The 26,466-nt window shown below is 43.0% G+C and overlaps 3 protein-coding genes across 3 annotated transcripts; 2 read left to right on the top strand and 1 right to left on the bottom strand.

The window, feature by feature from the left end:
• Positions 1-1,177: 1,177 nt before the first annotated feature.
• Positions 1,178-4,404, top strand: LOC131679391 (uncharacterized). The gene is made up of 2 exons (XM_058960104.1): positions 1,178-2,274; positions 2,367-4,404. Exons 1-2 carry the CDS (start codon positions 1,178-1,180, stop codon positions 4,402-4,404), a joined length of 3,135 nt encoding a protein of 1,044 aa, XP_058816087.1.
• Positions 4,405-20,234: 15,830 nt separating this feature from the next.
• Positions 20,235-21,449, top strand: LOC131679044 (uncharacterized). The gene is made up of 4 exons (XM_058959581.1): positions 20,235-20,548; positions 20,610-20,856; positions 20,920-21,050; positions 21,108-21,449. The coding sequence occupies exons 1-4, from the start codon at positions 20,437-20,439 to the stop codon at positions 21,401-21,403; spliced, it is 786 nt and encodes a 261-aa protein (XP_058815564.1). The 5' UTR covers positions 20,235-20,436; the 3' UTR covers positions 21,404-21,449.
• Positions 21,450-24,523: 3,074 nt separating this feature from the next.
• Positions 24,524-26,053, bottom strand: LOC131679392 (uncharacterized). Its single transcript, XM_058960105.1, has 3 exons — positions 25,956-26,053; positions 24,988-25,356; positions 24,524-24,782 (listed from the first exon to the last, which is right to left on the bottom strand). Exons 1-3 carry the CDS (start codon positions 26,051-26,053, stop codon positions 24,524-24,526), a joined length of 726 nt encoding a protein of 241 aa, XP_058816088.1.
• Positions 26,054-26,466: the final 413 nt, after the last annotated feature.

The following is a 26,466-nucleotide window of genomic DNA, read 5'->3' on the forward strand; positions in this document are numbered from 1 at the left end:
GTCCCCGGCGGTAGAACTAGCCTACTTCAGCGGAGGTTTTCCCGGTGAATATTGCTCTCCCGAAACCATTGCTCGAAGTTCATCGCGCCATTTCCGCTGTAAGGTGGCCATGATCTGTGTCATCGCTCTGTTGAGCGTGCTTACTTCGCTTATGATTTGGTGGATAACATTAACCGGGGATGCAGATGGGGATCATCCCAGTGATAACGCATACTGCCTCTGACAACAGCACTCTGTTTTGGAGCAGCTCATCAGGATCTGGTTTAGATAGTCGGGAATTTTGTGCAGCGATGTAGCGATGGCTTCCCAGCTGGCACAGTTAAATGTATTCTTCACATCTATCGTGACCACAGCGCAGTATTGATCTCCTCTTCTCTTCTGTTTAAATACCTTCTCAACACTCTCAAGCACTGTCCGAATTGCATCCACTGTCGATGCTCCTTTGCGGAATTCGAAGCATCTTGGACAGTCCGCTCTGACCCTCCGTGCCTTTCGTCAGCTTGTTAAGGTTGATTCTTTCCAGGAGTTTTCTGAATGTATCCAGCAGATATGAGCCTATACGAGGCCGGATCGCCCGGTGGTTTCCCTGGCTTCGGTGCAACAATACCAGCTTATGTACCTTCCACAATTTGGGGGAAGTTGCCTTCATTTAAACACTTCTGCAGCATCATTCTGAACGTGTCCGGATATGCCAGGATCACAGCTTTCAGCACCACTTTCTTTGCTTTCAGGCGCTTCGATGCTTCTGCGAGCTCATCGTTAGTCACTTGCAAATCGTCCACGTTTGCTCCTTCTTCTTCGCCGTATGGTGTTGGTGGCCAGATAGTTGGATCGTGCTTCGGGAAAAGACCCTCAACGATTATGTTCAGCTTACCCGGGTACATTTCGGCTGGTGTCGTCGCCCTTCATATTCGCCATCACGACTCGGTACGCGTCTTAAAGCGGCCCTATCATTCCGAAACGCCGCGTTGCGCCCTTCTCTATCTGACTCCGATACTGCTCTCTGAGCACCCCTTCTGGCTATGAGCCAAGCAGTGCGTAGCATATTAAGTGGAACGAGTCCACCTGTAAGCTGGACGCCGTGTATGGTGTGGTTCCAGTTTTCGTGGCATTATGGCGTCCACAGCCGTCACAATCCTTCTTACGCTCACTCGGTGCAAGTCCCGATAAGAAGGCGATGTACCAGCAGTTCATCCACGAGTACGTGAGATTGGGACATATGCGGGAGATTGGCCCCGATGAAATCGACGCCCAACCGCAATACTACCTTCCACACCACGCTGTGATGAAACTCGACAGCACCACTACAAAGCTTCGTACCGTATTCGATGCATCATGCCGCTCGAAGTCCGGTATCTCGCTGAACGATGTATTACTTCCTGGTCCCACAATCCAGGACACTCTCGTGACCATTGTCCTCCGTTTTCGAATCCACCAGCTCGTGATATCTGCGGACATTGAAAAAATGTACCGGCAGATTTTGGTCCATCCCACCGACCAACCGCTGCAGCGAATTCTCTGGCGCGACGTTCCCGAGACTCCACTGAAGAGCTACCAGCTCCGCACCATCACCTACGGCACAAGCAGTGCTCCATTTTTGGCAACTAGGGTGCTGCAGAAGCTCGCCGATGATGAAGGGCAACATTTTCCGCTGGCGGAACCCGCTGTCCGCCACGACTTCTACGTCGACAATTTGCTATCCGGTTCTGACGATGCTGAATCTCTCGCCGTTACCTGCAACCAGCTCATTGCAATGCTCGCTTGCGCAGGACTTCCTCTCCGACAATGGTCTTCGAATTGTCAAGCTATTCTTGATACCATTCCGTTGGAGCTCCGAGAGACGAAAACACTACTCGATTTGGACCACGAGTCCTCTGTGACTGCACTTGGCCTCCGCTGGGAACCGTCGACCGATTTTCTTTCGTTCAAGACGCCGAATTGGAAGGAATGCACGGTTCTGAACAAACGAACGATCCTCTCTCAGATCAGCAGTCTTTTCGACCCCTTAGGTTTGATTGGACCGACCATTGCAAAGGCGAAAATCATGCTGCAGAGTCTTTGGAAACTCCATCTCGACTGGTACACACCCGTGGCTAACGGATTCGCTCACGAATGGCAGGAATTTCACCAGAAGCTTTCAGCACTTGCCCACATTCGAGTTTCTCGCCATGTGTTACGTCCGGGTTACGACCGCTTGGAGATTCACGGGTTCAGCGACGCTTTAGAGTCTGAATGTGGCGCATGCATCATCATCCTGCCAAGGGCCCTTGTACAGTTCGCCTGGTGATTTCTAAGTCCAAGGTCGCTCCGATGGGGACTCAAACCATTCCACGCCTCGAGCTATGCGCAGCTTAACTCCTGTCCAGACTTCTGAAACAAGTTCAGGACAGCATCGACATTGCCGCCACCATATATCTGTGGACCGATTCTTCCATCGTCTTGAACTGGATATCCGCAACTCCATCGACATGGAAGACGTTCGTAGCCAACCGAGTGGCTGAAATCCAAGAGCTGACGTCTCACGCCGTTTGGAATCACGTCCCATCCGAAGACAATCCCGCCGATTTCGTTTCTCGAGGAATGGACCTCGATGAACTCCTCGCACCAATATTCGCTCCTTGGCCAGCGAAGTACGTCGTCGTAGCGACCTCAAACTCAGACCAACCGGAGGTCCGACAGACTATTGCCCTTCCGGTCGTGAGCGTAGAACCGTCAGATATCGTCGATCGCTATTTCAATCTTCGTCAGCTACTTCGGATCGGCACACTTATTCGGCGTTTCGCCGCTAACTGCCTTCACCGGAAGAATCACCAACCAATTCTTGTCGGCCCGTTGACGGCTCTTGACATTGATCGCACTCTGCTCAATCTTGTCCGTCGCATACAACAGCAGCATTTTGCCAACGAGATACGCCAACTTGAAATCGTCGGAAAAGTTAACCGTAAATCCAAGCTACGGTATCTGCACCCGACACTCGTAGACGGCATTATTCGTGTCGGCGGTCGGCTTCATAATGCTGCAATACCTGTCGATGGAAGACACCCGATCGTCCTCCCGAAACATCGTCTCACCGACATGATCGCCACGAGAGAACACCATAAGACGCTCCATGCCGGTCCTATTTTACTGCTATCATCGTTGCGCCAAGGATTCTGGCCTCTCGGCGGACGGAACTTGGTTCGCAACATTGTTCACGGCTGCATGGTATGCGCACGTGCCAAACCCAAGCCGTTGCAGCAGCTGATGGGGGATCTGCCATCTGTTCCGGTCAACCAGGCGTACCCGTTTCAGAAAGTTGGCGTTGACTTGGCTGGGCCAATGTACGTGAGAACGTCACTCCGAAATAAGAGATCGCCATTCTTCAAAGCCTACATCACCGTATACGTATGTATGGCTACCAAAGCCGTGCACTTGGACCTTGTGTCGGATCTGACCACTGGCACATTCATTGCGAGCCTGCGAAGATTCGTCGGCCGTAGAGGAAAGCCTGCGCATATCTACTGCGATAACGCCACGAACTTTGTTGGAGCACAGCGAGAACTGGAAGAACTGCGGAAGCTTTTCCGAACTCAAGTTCACCAAGATGCCGTGCGCAGACAACGGAATACAGTTCCACTTCATCCCACCTCGCTCTCCCACATTCGGTGGAATCTGGGAAGCCTGCGTGAAATCCTGAAATCCGTGAAGACCCTGCTTCGCAAAATCCTCGGAAATGCCCACCTAACCGAATCCGAGCTGCAAACCGCATTGATTCAGGTCGAGTCAATGCTAAACTCTCGCCCAATCACGCCGTTCCCGGACAATCCATCCGATGAGCTTGCTCTGACTCCAAGACATTTCCTGATTGATCGTCCGTTGAATGCGGTACCTGATCCAGATTGTCGTGAGGTTCCTGAATCCAGGTTGTCTCGATGGGAACGAGTACAACAGCTAACTCAGCACTTCTGGAGTCGTTGGCACAAGGAGTATCTCGCCACCCTGCAAAATCGCTACCGCTGGACAGAAGCCATGGACAATCTAGCCGTTGGTTCCATCGTCGCTCTCAAAGATGAGAGAGTACCGCCGTTGAAATGGCCCCTGGGACGCGTGCTCAGCGTTCATCCCGGCCCTGACGGCCTTGTCCGTGTCGCCACCGTGAAGTCGACCTTCGGCATCGTTCAACGCGCCATCCCGAAGCTCTGCTTACTTCCAGTTGAAGTTGCGCCACCCATCGTAGCACAGAGTCCCGCACCAACTAGCAACCCCACGTCAACAACGCCAAATGAAGGCCCTTTCTCAGGGAACCGAGCCGCCGGACAAGATCCCAGCCCTTGCTCAGGGAACAGAGCCGCCGGACGAGATCCCGGCCCTTGCTCAGGGTACAGAGCCGCCGGACGAGCTCCCGGCCCCTACTCGGGGAAATGAGTCGCCAGACGAGATCCTGGCCCAAGCTCGGGGGTATCGAGCTGCGAAATGCGAAAGAAATATTCATCCGTTACAGATATCTCGAATGTCTGACCAGATAAACTCAAAACAGTGATCCCCTGTCTAACGTAAGCAAATGACATTACTGGCGTCAAGTCTTTTATGAAGGACTACCGTGTCTACATTACAGTGGAACATGGTTATATGAAAAAAATTAAATTTTGCTCCGAGTAACTTTTTGGGTCCCATTTAGCTCCCAGAACAACTCTGCAATTTTTAGCCTGATTAGTGGAACTATATTTTTGCGCCCTCTGTTTACAGTTTACAAGGGACTTCGTATGGGGAAATCGTCTAGATGTCTGATTTTTATAAGGCCAAGGAAACAAAGTGCCTTGAAGATTGATGAAAATTTCACTTTTCATAGCAAAATTGAAAATTTGCTGAATTGAACAACCATATATATAAATATATAAAAAAAATTCAACTTTCTCTTATTATGTACAAAAGAAGCCTCAATTTATTCCTAAAAACTCTTGCGAAGTGGCCAAACAGTATAGATAAAATATTTAGAAACATTAAGAGAAGATTCAAACGAAATTGCGTATAATTTGACAACCACAGAAGTGGTGCTAGAAAAAAAGAATATTTTATCAATCGTCAGAGCATCATTCGGGTTCTGCTTAATAACTTTTTTCTCAAGCATCAGATCGTTTCGTGGTTTTCGAAACATAGTTTCTTTGTTAAATTTCATATAAAAACCACATAATGATTCATTTTTAAGAAGTAATGTAAACTTTAAAGGGTGGGTGCAAAAATTTAGTGTCAGGGATCAAGCTAAGAATTTACACAGTTGTTCTAGGACCTAAATGCTACCTAAAAGTCGCTCGGAGCTGGAATCTAATTTTTGTCCCACCCTAGTCTATGTGTCCGTTCACATAGTTAAGATCGACGGTGTGGGGTGAATGGGGTTGGCTGTTCCAGTGAGTGAAGATTTTGAAAGAATTGCACAGAATTGGACAAAATTGTATGTCCCTTCAAAGTCGTATCGGGCGACCTTTATCGCGATTGTTTTGCCTAACTACCGCACTAAATACAAGAAAACGGCGTTCTTGTGAAGAAATCTGTTACTGCTTCTAAAAGTATAGGTAAACGAGATTCCTTATTGAGGCTAACCATTTTTTCTTGAGAGGCCGAGAAAATGCTGACATAAAGCTGAAGAAAACTGCCCCTGATCTTGGAAATTTGAGATGAAACAAGGTGCTTACATCGTTTCCTGGAACAACAAAAATCCTAAGAGTATCAACATTTAAACCAGGGATGCATTTTAGTGCAGAACTGGTTGGACCTTGGTTAGTTACCAAGAACTTTATTGTTTTTCTCTCGGCACTGAGGAGACTTCAATTTTTACGGTACGACATGGAGTTTTGTTTTTTTTTTTTTTATTCATTTCGTTTATTTGATAGGCACAAATGCGTTAGCTTGGCGGTGCCAAATTCTTTTGTTTTTACATTTTGGATATTTTAAAACTAGGAGGTTACAATGGTGAGATATTTTTTTTTTTTCATTTTGGATATTTTAAAACTAGGAGGTTACAATGGTGAAATATTTTTTTTTTAAAAGAAAAATTTTACAGCTATCTTAAGACTAGAAATAAGATTCTATATACAAGAGAGGGAGCAAAAGATTTTTTTTTATGAAAAATTTTAAAACAAGGAATTCAATAGTAATAGTTTTTTAGGAAATATTTACAGTTATCTTAAAACTAACAATATAGTTTGGTACACAAAAGGGGGAACAAATGTTTATGAGAAAATTCACCGGTGTTTTAAAACTAGGGATACAATTCTATTTACAAGATGGGGGACAATAGTTTTAACAAAGAGGTAAAATTACAACTATCTTAAAACTAGGAATACAGAATACAAATTTGAACTTTTTTAGCGGAGACTTATGCTTGGTCAAGATATTCAGAGGGGGCTGTAGAAGCAGTTGTATCAAGGACAGGGGAGAGAAAGCGTAGATGGTGACCGGGAGAGAAGAGCAAAACTTGCAACTTTCGGGCAAACGGGAGATCAGCGAGACAAATTAGCGCCTCAGTCTAGTAGGTCGGATTGGCGGATGGTATTCTTCGGACCCGCGGGGAATCCTTCAAAAGTCATCGGACCTCGAGTCGCTCTCGCTTCAGTTTCCGTAGTGGTAAGTGCGACGGCGGTTACATAGTTGCAGTCTGGAGCTGATCGGTCCCAAAAGGCAGGAGAAAACTTCTAAAACGAGAAATAAAAAGAGAGGGGCTAAATTGGGATATTTATCGTTTTTATGAAAGTATAAATAAGGGACATATAGGGGAAATCACGATTTGCCAGCATATCTCGGACTGGGACATTGGGTGGTCTACCTCGGGCCCGAAGGGAATCCTTTAACTGAGACCTGGCGTCCAAATACCCGGCGCATACCCAGACAACGTGCTCGATGTCGTGATAGCCCTCGTCACAAGCGCACAGACTACTCTCCGCAAGCCCAATACGCCGCAAATGCGCATCCAAGGTGTAGTGGTTGGACATAAGTCGGGACATTACACGAATAAAATCCCGACCCACATCCATCCCCCTGAACCAAGGCTTCGTTGATACCTTTGGGATAATGGAATGTAGCCATCGTCCAAGTTCACCATTGCTCCACGAGGTTTGCCAACTGCTGAGTGTCCTCTGACGACAAATACTAAAAAATTCGTTGAAGCAGATTGGTCTTTCGTATATGTCACCATTTAATGCGCCCACCTTTGCTAATGAGTCGGCCTTTTCATTGCCCGGAATAGAGCAATGAGAGGGGACCCAAACAAAGGTAATTTGATAAAAAATTTCAGATAACGTACACAAGGACTCCCGTATCTTCCCCAGGAAATATGGGAAATGCTTTTTGGGCTTCATCGCACGAAGAGCCTCGATGGAGCTGAGGCTGTCCGAAATGATGAAGTAGTGATCTGTGGGCAGAGTGTCGATGATCCCAAGGGTGTACTGAATTGCAGCTAACTCTGCGACGTAAACTGAAGCGGGATCATTGAGCTTGAATGAAGCGGTGATAGTATTGTTGAAGATACCGAAGCCAGTGGACCCATCGAGATTTGATCCGTCAGTGTAGAACATTTTATCACAGTCGACTTCTCGGAATTTATTATAAAATATATTGGGGATCACTTGCGGGCGTATATGGTCCGGGATTCCACGAATCTCTTCCTTCATGGATGTGTCGAAGAATACAGTAGAATCAGAAGTATCTAGGAAACGAACACGGTTGGGAGTATATGAAGAAGGGTTAATGCTCTGTGCCATGTAGTCGAAGTACAAGGCCATAAATCGGGTTTGAGAATTAAGCTCGACGAGCCTCTCGAAGTTTTCAATCACCAACGGGTTCAGAATGTCGCATCGGATGAGCAATCGATATGAGAGTTCCCAAAATCGATTTTTTAGCGGAAGAACGCCCGCCAGCACTTCGAGACTCATCGTATGGGTCGAGTGCATGCAACCCAAGGCAATGCGCAAGCAACGATACTGGATTCTCTCCAGTTTGATGAAGTGTATGTTCGCAGCGGAGCGGAAACTGAAACACCCGTACTCCATCACCGACAATATCGTTGTTTGGTATAACCTGATCAGGTCTCCTGGGTGGGCACCCCACCATGTTCCAGTTATTGTTCGGAGAAAATTGATCCTTTGTTGGCATTTCTGTTTCAGATACCTAATGTGACATCCCCAGGTACCTTTAGAGTCGAACCATACCCCGAGATATTTAAATGTGAAAACCTGATTGATCGTTACACCCATTAATAAAAGCTGGAGTTGCGCCGGCTCACGCTTCCTAGAAAAAACAACCAACTCAGTTTTCTCCGTGGAGAACTCAATACCCAGCTGAAGAGCCCAAGCAGACAAATTGTCCAAGGTATTTTGTAATGGTCCTTGCAAGTCGGCAGCTTTGGGCCCTGTGACAGAGACCACGCCGTCGTCTGCAAGTTGCCTTAGCGTGCATGAATTGGCAAGACAATCGTCAATGTCATTCACGTAGAAATTGTAGAGCAGGGGACTTAGACATGAGCCCTGGGGAAGACCCATGTAGCTAAATCGCGATGTTGTTAAATCGCCATGCGAAAAGTGCATGTGCTTTTCAGACAACAGGTTTAGCAAAAAGTTATTTAAAATTGGCGAAAGACCATGCTGGTGCAGCTTCTCTGACAGAATGTTGATAGAAACTGAGTCAAAAGCCCCCTTAATATCCAAGAAGACTGATGCCATCTGCTCTTTGTTAGCATAGGCCATTTGGATTTCTGTAGAAAGCAACGCAAGGCAATCGTTCGTCCCTTTGCCTTTGCGGAAGCCAAATTGTGTATCTGACAGTAAGCCATTTGCTTCAACCCAATTGTCGAGGCGATACAAGATCATTTTCTCGAACAACTTCCGAATACAGGACAGCATTGCAATCGGCCGATACGAGTTGTGGTCGGAGGCTGGTTTTCCTGGTTTTTGGATGGCGATGACCTTCACTTGCCTCCAGTCATGAGGGACAATGTTACCCTCAAGAAACTTGTTAAATAAATTCAACAAGCGCCTTTTTGCAGTGTCAGGCAGATTCTTCAGCAAGTTGAATTTGATTCTGTCTAACCCTGGGGCGTTATTGTTGCATGATAAGAGAGCAAGTGAGAACTCCACCATCGAAAACGGTGTTTCGTTCGCGGTATCGTGAGGAGACGCGGCGCGGCACGTTTTCTGTACCGGGACAGAGTCCGGACAGATCTTCTTGGCGAAAGCGAATATCCAACGGTTTGAATATTCCACATTCTCGTTGGTTCTATTACGGTTACGCATACGTCGAGCCGTACCCCAAAGAGTGCTCATCGCTGTTTCTCTCGTTAACCCGTCGACGAACCGGCGCCAATAACTGCGTTTTTTGGCTTTCATTAGACTCTTCATTCGCCTTTCTAACGACGCGTACTGTAGATAGCTAGCGGGTAACCCGTCTTCCCTGAAGGCCTTATATGCAGTGGACTTTTCCGCGTACAGCTCTGAGCACTCTTTATCCCACCACAGGGTGGGAGACCGTCCATGGGTATTCGCGCTGGGTACTGGTTTAGTCTGAGCTTGATTCGCACTGTCGAGAATCAAGCCAGCCAAAAACCTGTACTCTTCCTCCGGAGGAAGTTCTTGAGTGGATTCGATTTTAACGGATATCGCGGTCGCGTAACTCTTCCAATCAATGTTCCGTGTGAGGCCATACGAGACATTGATTGTTTCCGATGGTCTTGAACCGTTAGCAATTGAAATCACGATAGGCAAATGTTCGCTACCGTGGGGATCAGGGATCACCTTCCACCTGCAATCTAACTGTAGCGATGTCGAGCAAAGCGATAAATCCAACGCGCTTGCGCGTGCTGGTGGTGTAGGAATCCGCGTCATTTCTCCCGTGTTTAAGATGGTCATGTTGAAATTGTCGCAAAGGTCTTGGATTAATGTTGATCTATTATCATCATGAAGACAGCCCCATACCGTACCGTGCGAGTTAAAGTCTCCCAGAACTAGCCGCGGTGCCGGTAAGGATTCCGTGATATTACAAAGCGTTCGGTGCCCTACCGAGGCTCTAGGAGGAATGTAGATGGAAGCAATGCAAAGGTCTTTACCTTTGATTAAAACTTGACAAGCGACAATTTCAATGCCTGGTGTCGAAGGGAGGTTAATTCGGTTGAAAGAATAGCACTTTTTGATCCCCAAAAGTACTCCTCCATAGGGGTTTTCTCGATCCAGACGAATTATATTAAAGTCGTGGAAGTTGAGATTTATATCGGAAGTTAACCAAGTTTCACATAATGCGAAAGCATCACATTTTAAACTATTTAGTAAAAATTTAAAGGAATCGATTTTCGGGAGGATACTTCTGCTGTTCCACTGTAGAACAGTGATCGAATCGGTGACCTCGTTCGATGACTTAGCCATCGAAGGATACGATCGCTGCAAGGAGGGGCCATTTAGTAGTCAACTGCTTCAAAAATGTTTGCACTATAGGGAGAAAACGTATCAGAAGGCTTTTAAGAGGATCAGTAACATTGAAAGCTGTGAAAATTAAGTCCACTATGTCAGAAAATTTCATTAGTCCGCTACTGGACGGAGTATTTGTTTGAAAAAAGGGAACACTTGGGGTTTTTGGTGTCCCTGGAAGTGGTGGATACTCCTTGTTAGAATTAAAATTTCCAAGTCCTGGAGCAAATTGCTTCGGCTTTAGTGCATCACTTCCGTTGGATTTATTGATTGTAGTTGGCGCACTCTGAGTGGACGACACCTTGGCACCCTTACGAGGCAATCTAGGGGAAGCTTGATTTTTCCTCTTCCTGGACTCCCCTGGGTTAACCAAAGATGTTCCCTCTTGTGGGTCGTCAGATTCTTGCTCAACGCCAGCCAAAAGAGCAAAGGAATTTTCGGAAGGGACAGATGGCGAAGCATTCTTAAGAATTTCTGCATAAGAGCGCTTCGAGCGTTCCTTAAGGGAGCGCTTAATTTTATCCCCGCGCTGTTTGTACGCGGGGCATGATTTAAGATCATGCGGAAGGCCCCCGCAGTAAATACACTTCTCAGTTTCTCCACTGCAAGCGTCATCCTCATGTTCTCCCTCGCATTTGCCGCATCGTTTCTTATTGCCACAATAGGTGGCTGTGTGGCCCAGCTGCTTGCAATTGCTGCAGTTCATTACCCGCGGTACAAACAGGCGAACCGGTAGACGAACCTTATCCAGGAGGACATAGTTGGGGAGGGAAGACCCGGAGAAAGTCACCCGAATCGAGTCTGACAATGAATAAGTTGTCTTATTATTCTCAGTTTTTGCTGAATACAATTGCTTGCATTCCAGAATCTTCACATGTTCAAGTGAGGGGTCCTTAAAGCAACCAACTCCATACTTCAACACGTCTTCGCACTTCAAACCCGGTTCGGCAACGACCCCGTCGATCTCCACTGCTAAACAAGGTATATACACCTTAAATTGCTTTGTAAAGCGCTCGCTGCGAGCAATCTGGTTTGCCTGGTCGAGGTCATTCACTAATATGCGTATCTTATTAGCTCTAACACGTGTTATCTGAGCTACGGCCGGGTAGTTAGCAGTCAGCTCCCGTGAGATCTCTAAAATATTAAGCGATTTCGTAATGGGCCGGAAATAGACCACCCAGGGCCCAGTTGAACTGGGTGGGTATGTTTTAATACGAGGAGGACTGGGGGAATCAGGGGAGGGAGTAATTTCGGGTTTATCCGGTATATCCATGGGAATATCATTCCCATCCAATGTTACTTCGCCCTCGGCCATTTAGGCACGAGGATAGCACGTGGTGTAAACGAGAGATGAAACTTATATTCAGGGGAAAGGGATCTAAGAAGTAGCGACAGATCGGGGGAAAGGGAAATGAGAAAAAAAGATACTTAGCTTATATAGCGGCTTGTCCGGTTATTGAACTATTCACTTCACCAACCTAGGCACCGGCGAACAAAGCCTGCCGCAAACAATGACTGGCCTTCACAATGTATATATTTATATTGATCCACTCTATGCACAGCACAAGAAAACGATCTGCTTCGATCGAGAGTTCAGACGATTGTGATGGAGTTTTGTTCACGATGATAAATGAGCTAACTTTTTTCTACAGCATTAAGGGGACCTTCTCCTGGATTCGGCGGAAAATCAAGCAATATTTGAGAATTTTTTTGTGGAAAAATTAAAAGACACGATCTTCTGCTTTAGATATTTTATTCGCTATTTATCGTTAGTTAGAAAATGATTTTTTTTCGAAAATTCAAAATGGCGTCTTAAAAATTTGCACGAAAGTCTATTTACAGACGAAACGGATAATATCCACCGCAATATTTATGCATTTCCATTTGCTAGTTTTTTTCCGTTGGAAAAGGAAGTCTTGGATAAATTCATATGGCGACAATCAAATGATTACCCTTATCATTTTTCTACTTGAAAAACTTTTCATACGCGAAGCAAACTAAATATTTCATCCCGAAACGTCACCTACAGCGATCGAATTCAAGAAATAATACATTGCTTGTTGTTTGACAAAATTTGAAACTGATGAAAACAGTAGCTCAAATTTAGTTTAAACTGAAATAAATTGCATTGACTTCGTTAACTCAAGTGGTACAAAGAAAGAAAGATTCAGCTATTCCCTTTTAATAACGGAGTAGCAACAAGGAGCGGTCGCACAAGTTCAAGTGAAACAAAGCAAAAAAAAAATCTTTTTGATTTTTCCAAAAAAAATAGCCAAATTATTTGAAAAAAATGAAACCATTGTAAGATAGCATTTCTAAACACATTTCTACTAAAGCACCTTCAACCCAGCGCGCTGGGTTGTCAATGTTCCAGATTTTTTCAACGAAACAGACATCCGCGCAAGCCCTACATTTTGCCAGATTTTCTCAAACATTCAGAATTATTAAATTGAATCGCACTCTGAACAATAAAGTAGTATGGGTCAATTCTTGGCTTGTGTCTAGGTTGAGTTTGTCCGGAGTATGAAAAAAGTGATATCAACCTTGTGATGGACACTAGCCCCTTGCAATTTCATACACCCCTTTGGAATCTCAATCCGATGAGTTCTTAAATTCCTGAAAAAATGTTTTAAAATGGATTCCAAAAGACTGGGATTCAGGTACGACTTTTAGGTTATAAATTTCTGAGCATTCTGAGATACAAATGTTTCGATGCCTATCTCTGAATTATCAGAAAAGCTGTAACTTGCAATTTTAGAGGCATCTGCCTTTTTACCGTAAGATTACGTTTGTCAGATTTTTACAGACATTTTTTTCGATGGTGCCAGATTTTGATTCAAAGTACTTGTCAACGCTGCCTGTACCAAACAAAACAGAATAGAGCTACGTCAACAACACTGATAAAATTCGCTATATTGAATCTATTGATTCCACAGATGATTTTTTGCAATTTGTATCAGCACATAAAAATTATAAGCCACATGTTATCATGTGCAAACTATTGAAATTCATGTGGCGTACATCAAAATTATAAGAGCTTGCCACATAGAAATTTGTTTCATAGCAGATTTTACATCAAATGTATGTGCGTGATTAATACAATTTACATTTTTAGCACATTTTTGTGCATATGCAATGCATATCATGTGTGTGTGGAATATATAAATATTAAGTTAGGATTTTTAGCAGTGTATAGAGACATCCTCCCTCCCCTTCCAGAGAATTTCCCACTCATGAGTCTCCGTGAACCCTTGTCTGAAGCCTGCTCGAATGATACCGGCTTGAACCTTCGTTCGAACCGGTCTCAAATCTTGATAGCTCCTGTGTTACCTAGAGTTTTTCAACAGCAACAGTCTTTCTCAAGACTACCTATTTTTTCTACTCAATCAGTCTTTTTCAAGACAAACATTTTTTCAAGAACAATTCAGCCTAAAGAAATATTTAATTCTTCCAACATGCCTGGGTCCTCCCAGAAAGGCCGTGTGCCAGAAATTAAAGCTAAACGGAAAAGGGTATCTTCTCCACTCGAAAATTCAATTGACTGCAGCAACTCATTCGATGTTTTATCCGAATGTGAAGCTGATGAAATTTCTAAATTTCCTCGCATTGTGCATAATGCCAATGAGAAGAAAACGCAATCACCTCTGCCTATAACAGTGATGATCTCCGACTTTAAAGCCTTTCGAACTGAGCTTTCGACGTTCCTTCCGAACGTGAAAGTCTCTTTTCAGATTGTCCGAAGAGGAGAATGTCGAGTTACAGCGGAGGAATTAATTGGTCACAAACGACTACTCCAGTATCTTACGGAGAAGTTATACAAATTTTATTCATATGATTTCAAGACTGTTCGCGCACATTCAAGCGTCTGTAGAGCTGTCGGATATTTATGACAAGGGAAACTGTTCGGTTCGCGGTGCAGTAAGAACTCGCGGTCACTACTATTAAATTCAGTTGGTTTATTGAGGAGTAGTAATTATGTGCACATGCACTGAAAGAACGGTACTGTTCTGTAGATAACACAATGTATTTTACTACGACATGATAGCTTCTAGCTGTTGCTGGTAACTTTTAATAGTGACTGACTATAGATAATAACTCTTGATACTAACTAACCTTGTATGATGACTGACTGTTCTGATTGTAATTTGTACTATATATAGGTTGCTACCACTATTAGATGAACACAACTGTTCTGTTCAGGAAGTAAGAATCTTCTAGAATATAGCTGTAGTATGGGTAACGAAACGTAGCAAATTGTTCCGTAACGCTTATCTACTCGATTCATTATGCTATACTTAACTGTCCTGTACTACAGTGAAGTCTCACTACCTCGTATGAATCTAATTCAAAAGCTGGCGCAAACAAAGACAAACAGACCATTCAAGGCTGTCTTGAAAGGGCTACCGCAAGGCCAAAGTATGGACGAAATATCCAACAAATTGAAAAATTTACTTGGCTTTTCTCCTTCACAAGTTATTCTTATGAAGAGAAAGGCTAGCGGGATAACACGCCAGTACGCTCTGGAATTATCCAGGAGCTTTATTTAATTCATTTTAACCGTAATGAGGTTGATAATTTGAAAGTATTTGAAAAAGCACGTTTTATGTTCCACGTGCGAGTAAAGTGGGAACATTATAGACGACATGGGGGCAGAATTCAAAATCTGACCCAATGTCGTAGATGCCAAGGCTTTGGGCACGGCACAAAAAATTGTCATTTGGATTCCAAATGTATGATCTGTGGTGATAAATCGCACACGAAAGATACTTGTCCGGTGAAAAAATCCACAAAAAGTTTCAAATGCGCTAATTGTAGCGAAAATCATAAATCGAATTTTTGGGGTTGTCCTGTTCGAGAAAAAATTATAAATTCTCGTTCTAGACAACAAAAACAACAAATAAAAAATGTACCTACTTTGTCAGGTACACTTCAAGAAAACACGTCCAAACGTGTTAATCCCATTCCAAATAGATTAATAACTTCTTCTACCTCCGTCACACCATGCTACAATGGTGTGTCATCTTATGCTTCAGTGGCAAGTAACAAGGCCAAAATAACGGCTACCGTTACCACGCCTACAAACTCGTTTGCACCCAACGCTTCCTTTAGTCCAATGGATCTAGGTAGCGTAGCGGAAGCAAAATTAAAATACCTGCAAGATTCTATGTTTCCTATGATGATTGCTATGTTAAATTCTACCTCCATGTTTGAAGCTTTTCAAGCGGGGTGGGAATTTGCTAACAAAATTGTAATGAAATTAAAGTTTAACAATGACTTTAAATATTCATTTAAATTTATTAAATTGGAATGCTCGTTCATTAAAAACGTGCGAAGACGAATTTTTCAACTTCTTGAGGATACATAATGTGCATATGGCCGTTGTGACTGCAACTTTTTTAAAACCAAATATTAAATTGAAGAGTAACTCTAATTTTGTTACTCATCGTTTTGATCGAATTGTTGGATCCGGCGGAGGAATCGTAATAGCGATTAATCGCAGGATCAAACATTCCGTTACGCCGTCTCTTGACACCAAGGTGATCGAGAGTTTGGGTATCGAAGTTGAAACTGATCTTGGTATCATTTTTATTGCTGCAGCCTATTTGCCTTTTCAGTGCACTGGCGACCAAATTAATTTCTTGAAAGAAGACTTACAAAAACTTACAAGAAATCGGTTGAAATTCTTCATAATCGGTGATGTTAACGCCAAACACAGATCCTGGAATAATGCTCAAAGCAATCCCAACGGTAAACTACTTTTTAATGATTGCTCTGCTGGTTATTATTTAATTTTGTTCCCGAATGGTCCTACATGCTATTCGTCTGTAAGGAATCCATCAACAATTGATTTGGTTTTGACAGATCAATGTCACAATTTGTAGCGAATTGATTACACATGCTGACTCTGATTCTGATCATCTTCCAGTAATTTTTTTACTTTCTGTTTCCAATCCCATTAGCTCAGTATTCAATTATCACAAAGCGAATTGGGAAAGGTACAAAACTTACATTGCGAATGATTTTAATCATGACCTTGATTTACAAAATAAAGCTGACTTTGATACGGCATTACAAAATTTAAGTGATTCTATAGTTGATGCTAGAAATTTATCAGTACCAACAACACAGAAAAAATTTAATACTCCTATTATTGACGACGATCTTCAACTTCTGATTCGCTTGAAGAATGTTCGAAGACGTCAATATCAACGTTCTCGTGATCCTGCTATGAAATGTATCTATCAAGATCTACAAAAAGAAATTAAGCATAGATTCACACTCTTAAGAAATAAAAATTTCGCGAAAGAGGTTGAACAAATCAGCCCAAATTCTAAACCTTTCTGGAAACTTTTCAAGGTTCTTAAGAAGCCTCAGAAACCAATTCCAGCTTTGAAGGAAGGTGACCACATAGTTCTTACAAACGAAGAAAAATCTCAAAAACTTGCTCAGCAGTTCGAAAGCGTCCATAATTTTAATCTTAACGTTGTGAGTCCTATTGAAACCGAAGTCTTACAAAAATATGAAAACGTTTCAAATCAAGTATTGTCTCCAGACGATATTGTTGAAACAAACTATGATGAGATCAAATCCATCATGAAAAAGTTAAAAAATATGAAAGCTCTCGGTTATGATGGAATTTTTAACATTCTTCTTAAAAACCTTCCGAAATCACCATGAGATACTTGGTCAAAATATTCAACAAATGTTTTGAATTAGCATACTTCCCTGAAAGATGGAAAAATGCCAAGATTATTCCTATTTTGAAGCCAGATAAAAACCCAGCAGAAGCATCTAGCTATCGACCAATTAGTTTACTCTCTTCCGTTAGTAAATTATTTGAAAAAATCATCTTAATTAGAATGCTGTCACATATATCAATGAGTATTCTAGTTTTCCTCCTGAGCAGTTTGGATTACGCATTGGACATTCAACTACTCATCAACTTGTGAGAGTAACTAACATGATAAAGCCAAATATCTCAGAGGGCTATTCCACTGGAGTTGCTCTTCTAGACATCGAAAAAGCTTTCGACAGTGTTTGGCACAAAGGATTAATTGCCAAAATGTGGGATTCAGATTTTTCTATTTACATAATACAGATAATTAAAAATTATCTTACTAACCGTACCCTACAGGTTTCTTATCAGAATTGTAAATCTAATAAGCTACCCGTTAAAGCAGGCGTCCCTCAAGGATCAAGCGTCGCACCAATCCTATACAATATTTTTACATCTGATCTTCCAAATCTACCTACAGGCTGTAAAAAGTCACTTTTCTGTGATGATACTAGCATCTCAGTCACTAGTAGGAGTCTTTGTAGTATCTGCAGTCGACTGCAACAAAGCTTGAGTATTTTCAATGATTACCTGAAAACCCTATTTTAATCCACCTAGCGGTGCAATTGTGCCTTTCTCAATCATGAATCACGAGAATGTGTGCGTTGTTCATATTCATTAAAAACTTTTAAATGCATATATTACATTTTATTATTATACAACACATGACAACTATATACAAGAAAATAAATCATTATTCGAGCTCTAAAATTTTGAAAAAGAAAAAAACAGCCATGGTAATATTGAACTGAAAAAAGGTGCGAAATCGGCAAAGTCCCAAAAAGTCGATTTTTATAAAAAAAAATTTTTCGAGATAACATAAAATCTCGACGTTTCATGCATTTTAAAGATGTTTGGCATCAAAAATACGAATTCGATTTCTGAAATTTAATTTAGTTTGTCAAAATCGGTTCAGCCATCTCTGAGAAAAATGAGTGACATTTTTGGTCACATACACACACATACGCACATACACACACATACATACATACACACATACATACACACACAGACATTTGCCGAACTCGACGAACTGAATCGAATGGTATATGTCAGTCGGCCCTCCGGGCCTCCGTTAAAAAGTCGGTTTTCAGAGCAATTGCAATACCTTTCTATTGAGAAAGGCAAAAATGGGAAATTTCCACTAATGCGGCAAAACCACAATTGATTGTGTTTCCGCATAAGCCAAGAGCTTCTTCTCTTAAACCAAATAATAGCCATATTCTTAAATTTAACGGTTTGAATTTAACGTGGTCAGATCAAGTTAAATACTTGGGTTTGATTTACGATAAAAAACTCACTTTGAAGGATCACATTGAAGGAATCCAAACAAAATGCAACAAATATATAAAATGTTTATACCCTCTTATAAATAGGAATTCTAGGCTCTGCCTAAAGAACAAACTATTAATTTATAAACAAATATTTAGACCGGCAATGCTATATGCAGTGTCAATCTGGGCAAGTTGTTGTGCTGCTAGGAAGAAAACGCTTCAAAGAATTCAGAATAAAATTCTGAAAATGATTTTGAAGCGTCCTCCCTGGTTTAGCACAAATGAGTTGCACAGACTCGCAAACATAGAAACATTAGAAATTATGACGAACAGTATTATAAGTAACTTCCGACACAAATCGTTGCAATCTTCAATTGCAACGATTAGCTCTCTTTATAGTTTATAAGTTAGTTTATAAGATTTGTTTAACTCCTTATTCAGAAGACAAGTAGGTTTATAACATCCTACTGAAAAAAAATACTTAACTGCGAAAGCATATTATAACTTAAAAATAATTAACTGAATCATGTAAACAATAGGGATGAAATATAACCACTTGTGGCTGAACACCCAACATACTAAATTAGAAATGTAATGCAAACAAAACAATATATTCAAATAGAAAATAATATAAAAAAGCCTGCTTGAATCAAACTAGAGAATCAGTTCGACACTATAATGCTCACTAGTTGAATTAGTGAAAACATGCTGAAAATGTTTGTATGATCCACAAATAAAATAATAATTTGTGCCGGATGTCGATCTGTGAGTTTTGTTCCTGTAGTCAAGAAACGCACCATTAACCTATAGTTTGCGTAAAACATTTGCGTACAACATTGCATCCAATCGATCAGTTGCGTCGCGCCGCTTGAAACCAAGCACGCTTGAAAGCAGAAGCAAAACTGGCTCGATCGCTCACAAGTTCGACTTCTCCCTGACCTAGACCAATTCGCCGCGCGTACAACCCATTCGTAGAAGGCGTCGCCGTCATCACTTGGTACAGCAGCACTCGCGTCGCGTCATCAACCAACGCGTCTTTGCTTTCTCGCCGCCATTTGTCGCAACGGTTGACCACGACACGACGCTGCCGGAGATGTGAATGAAAAGCCACACACCACAAGCGAAACGAATCGAAATGGGCCTCCGCAAACCGCACGACTACTTTTTTGAGTGATTTATTTTTTTCATGCTGATAGAGTTCGAATCAGCGAAGGATAGCACCTAGACAAGCACAAAAACGGCCGGCTGGCCACGAGCTTCGTCCCATATCTCGCAACTCGCGACATTTCATCAGTAGTTCATTGACGCAAATTTACGAAGTTTCTCTCAATGAAAGTTGATTGTTGGCCGAAAATAATTTATCTGATAGTTCGGCAGTCTGCGCCCTCCTAATTTAGAATCAGTGTCTGGCATCGGAGGCAGTGATTGGGTGCGGGTTGGGTGTGTTCGCTTGGAAATAGAACGCGAATTGCAGTTCAGCAGGGAAAAGATCACGCATTCGATGGACCTGTGACGGACTGACATGCTTCACGTAAATTGAGAGCATCGAGTGTTTGATCCATTTCTGCAGCTGCAACTCAGGGACCACACTGACTTGTGTGAGTCAGAGCGAGACGATCTGCTCTGTCCGCGTCCGCTGAAGCGCCACCGTTTAATTAAATCAACGCGAATTTCAATTGGCCGCAGTTCGCAGTCGCCGGAATGCTCAAACGTGGTCGTGACTTGCCGAGGAGCAGATCGTGCAGGAGAATAGCGATACTTGTCCATTCCGGAGGGATGTTTTTTGGCAACAGATAATTTTTGCAACATATTAGAACCGAGCAATGTGAACTGGAGCGATTGATTGTCTCGACCACAGTCTCAATCGATCGTTGGTGTCGTGCGGAGTTCTAGTCCCCGTTTTATGTGCCTTGGCTGTGATTTTCGGAGTAATACAAACAAAATGGTCTCTTTGAACGTTTATCTTTTGTTGCTGGCCGGTGTCCAGTTTGCCATGACTGCTCCAAACCGCGATCGTAAGTTTTGGCAGGATCGGTGAAAGACCGCAGAATAAGATCATTTCAATTGTTATTTCAGGACGCCGTCAAGATACGGAAGGCTGTTCGAGGAGTTCGCCGGATCTGAACGAGTGTGTCGGAAACTCAATACAGTATTTTGTTAACTTTATGGCTAGTGGAAAGATAACGCCGAAAGTGGCGATCACCGCGTTTGATCCTTTGCTGCTGCCTAACATGACGATCAGTCATCAGACGAAGAATTTCAACGCCATTTACGTCAATCGGTATCTGCTGGGTCTGAAAAATAGTTTTATTTACGACACGAGGTACGGTATTGGCTAATCTAGGTCACACGATGGTAGTTTAATTGTTTGTTTACTCCCCAACAGCGTCGATCTGGACAAATTTGATTTTAGTACAACATTCCTGATGCCTGCGTTGGAGCTTCTCGGAATGTACTCTGGCGAATCGCTTGACGATCAAGAAGCTACTGAAAATTCAATCCTAACGATCTCAGTTCGTAAGTTCCTTTACTAATTTGATTTCGAATAACTGCTAATGCTTTTATTATCAACAGGAAGTTCAACGGCCAAATTTCGCGTGAAAGGCGAACTCTTCAAATCAGCAGCACGCGTAGAATTCCTCCGACTGAACGTAACCGACGTGGACCTGACGATGGGTCCGTACGTGATCAATGACCTGGACCACAGTACCCACATTCCCCGAGTGAATCGACATTTCAACAGCATTCCACGGCCCGAATTCGTCAAACTGATCGAAAAAGACCTCCGAGTGCAGCTTAGTTCCCGGCTGCAGCACATTGCAAACGAAGTGCTCGCGTTGGCGCCATACGAAAAGTTTTTCCCTGTATGAAAGCACGACACACGATAATAAAGCGCAAAGATCCTCCTCACACTCACCCAATCGCAGTAGCCATCAATTGCCAATAAAAACAATGTATCACAGATCCCTCGCCCAACCAAGCGCCACCACCGTCGGCGTCGGTCGGTGCTGCTGTCAGAAATGCAATTCTGTCTCTTTCTCCCACCGGCGCGGTGCTGACTCCGAAGATGAGTTGATTGGTTCAATCAAAATGGCATTGATGCAGTTCAAAAGCCTTCATTCGCACATCGTGGACGAAAACAGACGGCTAGTGAAATGGAAGTGCATCGGTGGTAACCTGCGATGCCGTGGATATCAATTTACGACTCAACTTCTGTTGTTTTTGTTGTAGAAATTGCGTTTTTGTTTTTGTTTGGCGACCAGCATCACCAAGGAGATGCTGGCAGAAGCAACAGCAACAGTCCAACGACCCTTGAAGCGCGCACAGGATAGCTGCCCAAATTGGAGTCACGTCGCCGCCTGCCGTGCAGCTCTGTGCTTGTGGTGGGGATTTTTTGGGCGCATTGTCCGATATAGGTCGGCTGTTGATCTTGCTGATTGACCTCTCGAGAGGGAAGAAGGCAAAATATCGTCAAAAATAAAAAGGTGCCAGACGGTTGTGCATAATTAGATTGTTTGGCTGCGATGAATTTTGACAATTATCTGCTGGCCGCAGGTTGCGGTTTTATGTAGGGTGGCTGGAAATGTAACTTATTCAGTGTGGTTCTTTTGTGAACTTTTTCTTAGCTATATTTGCAGTTTACGATAAGGCTACTACTTTTGGGCTTCGCATTGTTGTGTCGAAACGAATCGGTTGACAAAAATTCATTTCGAGGTCAATACAATTTATTTATTTATTTGTTCGATCTTCGGTAGATACCGTACAGATTATAAAAAAATAGAACATACTATCTAAATTAACTAAAAATTCCTAATAGCTAACTTATAACTAGATTTGGTGACATTAAATTCGAACAGATGTGAAGTTTCGTTGAATTTGTAGCAACATCTATCCACAGGATTGTTTTGACCGTAAACAGTACGATGTCTAGGAATCCACAAAAGAGGACGATTCTCTAGAGCGCGAGGAGGTACAAACACATTAATCCGTGCAAGAATATCTGGGCAGTCAATGTTATTACACAACATATAAAATATAAACATACTTTGCAAGAATGTGCGGCGGAACTCTAACGTCGGTAACTCAAGCAGCATGCATCTATCGTTTTAAGGACATACTGAATAGAGCCACAATATGGCAGCTAAAATGGCTGCCGTCGTTTCTGCTTCTTATTTTTATTTCATCGTCAAAATCAAAACATTGCATTGGCGCGCAAGACAAAATCTTTTTTAACTTGAATGTCTTATCTCAGATTGCTTAGAAATTGTATCACTGTATGCAGGCATGTTAGCACAATCTGATGAATAGATTCTCTTCACCGAATTTTGATTCGTTTGGGAAATTTGTACCTTTTTATTTTTTAAAACAAATGAAACACGTGGTGCAAAAATCAGTCAGCTGATTGCTGAACGATACGCTTGTGTGCGTGCCATCTCATATCGGTATAGCACTTTCTAGCCGCACACAGATGCTGAACGTAACCCGAACATAGCCGAACATAACCGAACCTTTGTTGTGATTTTCGCATCGCTTCACCTTAAGGTGGGTGATGGGCAGGGTCGTTCCACGGCAAATTTCTTAGAGCGTATCGCACGAAACATCTTTGTATGCGTTCTAATCGGTTTATTTGGACGTTGTGATGTGGAGCCCACATTTGCACAGCATACTCCAAAATGCTTCGCACCAATCCGCAATATAGAGATTTTAGTGCGTAGAAATCGTTAAAGCCAGCGGTATTTCGCTTCAGGAAACCAAGTGTTGCGAATGCCTTCACCGTCGTTGCGGTGATGTGATCCGAGAAGCTAAGCTTTCTATCAAAAAGCACTCCCAAGTCACGAATGGAGTCCACTCTTTCGATGACGCGGCCTTGGAGCAAGTACTCATAATGAGATAGAGTGGATGATCGCCTCAAAATTATCATTTTACATTTGTCAACGTTTATCTGCATACCATTCAACAGGCACCATTGTTCAATATTAAGTACATCATCTTGAAGTGCAGCAGAGTCAAGTCCAGAAGCAATGGAACGAAAAATCTACAAATCGTCGGCGAAGAATAGTTTTCCAGATTTGATACGAGCACAAATGTCGTTTATAAATAAAATAAAAATTAGCGGCCCTAGGTGACTTCCTTGAGGGACTCCGGTTGGCATGTCGAGCAAGCTAGAACGTGTTGAACCAATTTCAACGAAAGCACTCCGACTAGACAGATATGATTGCAACCATCCAGTTAACCACGCAGGAAATCCTAGTCTTTGCAGTTTCGGAAGAGCAATGTTGTGAGGTACTTTATCGAATGCTTTCGAGAAGTCAAAATATATTGCATCGGTTTGTTGACGCTTCTCAACAGAGGGGACCAAGATGCTAGTGTACATCATCAAATTCGAAGTTGTAGAACGTTGCTTCACAAATCCATGCTGACATTCGTCGATGATGTGAGAAGCAGCAGCGTACATCTCATTGTAAACAAATTTTTCAAGGACTTAGCAAAACAGTTCAAAAGTGAGATTCCTCTGTAATTTTCAACATTATGTATGTCTCCAGCCTTGTGAATTGGAAATATAGCCGCTTGTTTCCATGCACTCGGGAAGACGCTTTCAGTGATTGAGCGGTTAAAAATAATGCTGATCGGCAATGACAATGATCGTGCACATTCTTTTATGAATATCGGAGGCAAACAATCCGGGCCTGGTCCTTTCGATGGGTCGACACTCGATAGAGCTTTCAACACGTCTGCTTCAGTCATATTCAAGCTAGGGAGACTGATATTGTATGATGGTAATGTGTCTATATACTCTTGTGAGGGAGAGATAGCTGGGTTGGTGAATACCCCACGAAAATGTTCTGCAAAAAGGTCTGCGGATTCGGCTGTGGATTGCGCACTGGCATCTCCAAGATAAACATTTACGGGAATGCCACCAGCGCGTTTTCTGCTGTTCACAAACTTCCAGAACGTCGAGGGGTTGTTCCGAAGGTTGCTTTGGACGTGACTTATATACTCGCCGAATGCACTATTCCGGGCTGTTTGGTATTGAAGTTCGGTTCGGCGAAGAACAGCTTTGTTTTCGTCGGTCTTATGACGGAATGACGATGTTTTCGGAAAATGTTGCGTAGACGACGAAGCTCGGAATTCCACCACGGATATTTGTAGTCCGTCTTTCTGTTGACACGTTTCTTAGGAACTATGCGGCATAGTATCTCGTATAGAGTTCCGTAGAACACCGCGACAGCATGATCCAGATCGTTTCCACTTAAGGTTGCACAGAGAATGCGCAAAATTCGCAAACGAAAAAAGCAGTTTTTTTCCACACCGTATGTCAGATCTTCATAAAAATCAATCAGCAGTACTGTAACAAAATTCTACATACGCTGATTGATTTTTATGAAGATCTGACATACGGTGTGGAAAAAAACTGCTTTTTTCGTTTGCGAATTTTTGGCATTCTCTGTGCAACCTTAACAGATCGAACCAGTCAACAGCATCGAAGGCCGCAGACACTTCTTCAAAATTGCAGCGATTGAAGTCAAAATTGAGACCGTCGACGGATTCGGCAAAAGCGTCTTCTGTTTCAACTTGCATGTTAAACCTCAGCACGAAGGGTTTATGGTGAGCGTCCACTTTGAGTATAGAGGTCGGAGGCTCGAGAAGTTCGACTAAATCGTCGTAGTTCACGAATGCCAGATCGAACGTCCGTCCATTTGCGTTAGTGAGCGAGTTGATTTGACACAGTCCCCCAGCGACTATCGTTTCCGTGATAGCTATCTCTTGTTCGGTTGTGGCATTTTCAGGCAGGTAACATTTGAGATCATCGTCGAATATCCATCTGAGATGGGGAAGGTTGCAATCACCTACAATAAGTACACTGTCTGAGCTACTAGCTTTATCCAGAATTTGTTGAACTGCAGAGGAGTGGGCATTGTACAGGTCTGGAGTGCTGTTCGGCCGCAGATATATACAACAAATATATAGAGCGCTATTTGGTAGTGAAATGCGCACAATAACTTGTTCCAAGCATTCAAAACCAGGCATTTTTATTACAGTGCCGGTGAGATTATTTTTTAGCGCAATAAGAACGCCACGACGTAGTTGACTAAAGGAAGAGTTGCGATCGCAACGATAGATTGTGTAGTTCATTGAAAGTTCCGAGTTATGTATGTCAGCACGCAGCCAGGTTTCTGTGAGAACAATAACATCGTAATCGCAAGAGGAAAGCGCCAGCAAGAAGTCCAGAGTTTTTGTTCTCATTCCTCGAACATTTTGATAGTAGACGGACAAGAAACCGTCCGACTTAGAATTGGCAGTCAACTTAGGATTGGAATTGACGGCTTGAGTGGGCAGGCGAGGCAAAGTTGTGTCGATCAAGTGTCGGTTTGGAGCTTGGCTTATTTGGACACTGGCAGCATGTGGCAGAGCAGGCTTTACTTTGCTGCCTTCGGTGTTTCTGCTATCGGTTGAGGAGGGGTGGGATTCCAAAACCCCTTGAATCTTCGAACTTGCGGAATCGGATACCAACGGGCCATGTGGAAGCAGTCATCGCTTTGTCTTTTCTATCAACAGGCAATCCAACTTTGAAGGAAACAAATGTTAAACTGCGCACATCTCGTCCTTTAGGAACCAGCTTGTGTACTTCGACGTTGTTGGTATCCAGTCTTGACTTGACCATTTCTGTTACCGTATCAGCTGGTACCTGTGGCATTACCCCGGACAGGTACAACCAAAACTTTGACTCCCCATTCTGAGTAGAAGCTACTGCAATCGATGAAGCATCACTTCCATGGACGTCGGTACCAGACAAAAGCTTTTTTGCTGGCCTAGATACAACTTCATCAAAATCATCGTCCCTCTTGCGTTTCTCTCTTCTATCAGATCTAATGAAAGGTGATTTTCTGTTCACAACCAATGGAGTGGCAGGGACCGATTCCATCCAATATTT

Source organism: Topomyia yanbarensis, chromosome 2 (assembly GCF_030247195.1).
Source record: "Topomyia yanbarensis strain Yona2022 chromosome 2, ASM3024719v1, whole genome shotgun sequence".
Lineage (NCBI taxonomy): Eukaryota > Metazoa > Arthropoda > Insecta > Diptera > Culicidae > Topomyia > Topomyia yanbarensis.

What these genes read in the sequence shown, in the direction of transcription:
- LOC131679392 (XM_058960105.1), bottom strand. Translation starts at nt 26,053, where the DNA reads ATGGCCCGTTGGTATCCGATTCCGCAAGTTCGAAGATTCAAGGGGTTT. An exon ending in GAAACACCGAAGGCAGCAAA is followed by an intron (nt 25,357 to 25,955) that starts GTAAAGCCTGCT and finishes TCCCCATCTCAG; the next exon opens with ATGGATATTCGACGATGATC. An exon ending in GACTGGTTCGATCTGTTAAG is followed by an intron (nt 24,783 to 24,987) that starts GTTGCACAGAGA and finishes TGCAACCTTAAG; the next exon opens with TGGAAACGATCTGGATCATG.
- LOC131679044 (XM_058959581.1), top strand. Translation starts at nt 20,437, where the DNA reads ATGTGCCTTGGCTGTGATTTTCGGAGTAATACAAACAAAATGGTCTCT. An exon ending in AGTTTTATTTACGACACGAG is followed by an intron (nt 20,857 to 20,919) that starts GTACGGTATTGG and finishes ACTCCCCAACAG; the next exon opens with CGTCGATCTGGACAAATTTG. An exon ending in AATCCTAACGATCTCAGTTC is followed by an intron (nt 21,051 to 21,107) that starts GTAAGTTCCTTT and finishes TATTATCAACAG; the next exon opens with GAAGTTCAACGGCCAAATTT.
- LOC131679391 (XM_058960104.1), top strand. Translation starts at nt 1,178, where the DNA reads ATGTACCAGCAGTTCATCCACGAGTACGTGAGATTGGGACATATGCGG. An exon ending in CTGCCAAGGGCCCTTGTACA is followed by an intron (nt 2,275 to 2,366) that starts GTTCGCCTGGTG and finishes ACTCCTGTCCAG; the next exon opens with ACTTCTGAAACAAGTTCAGG.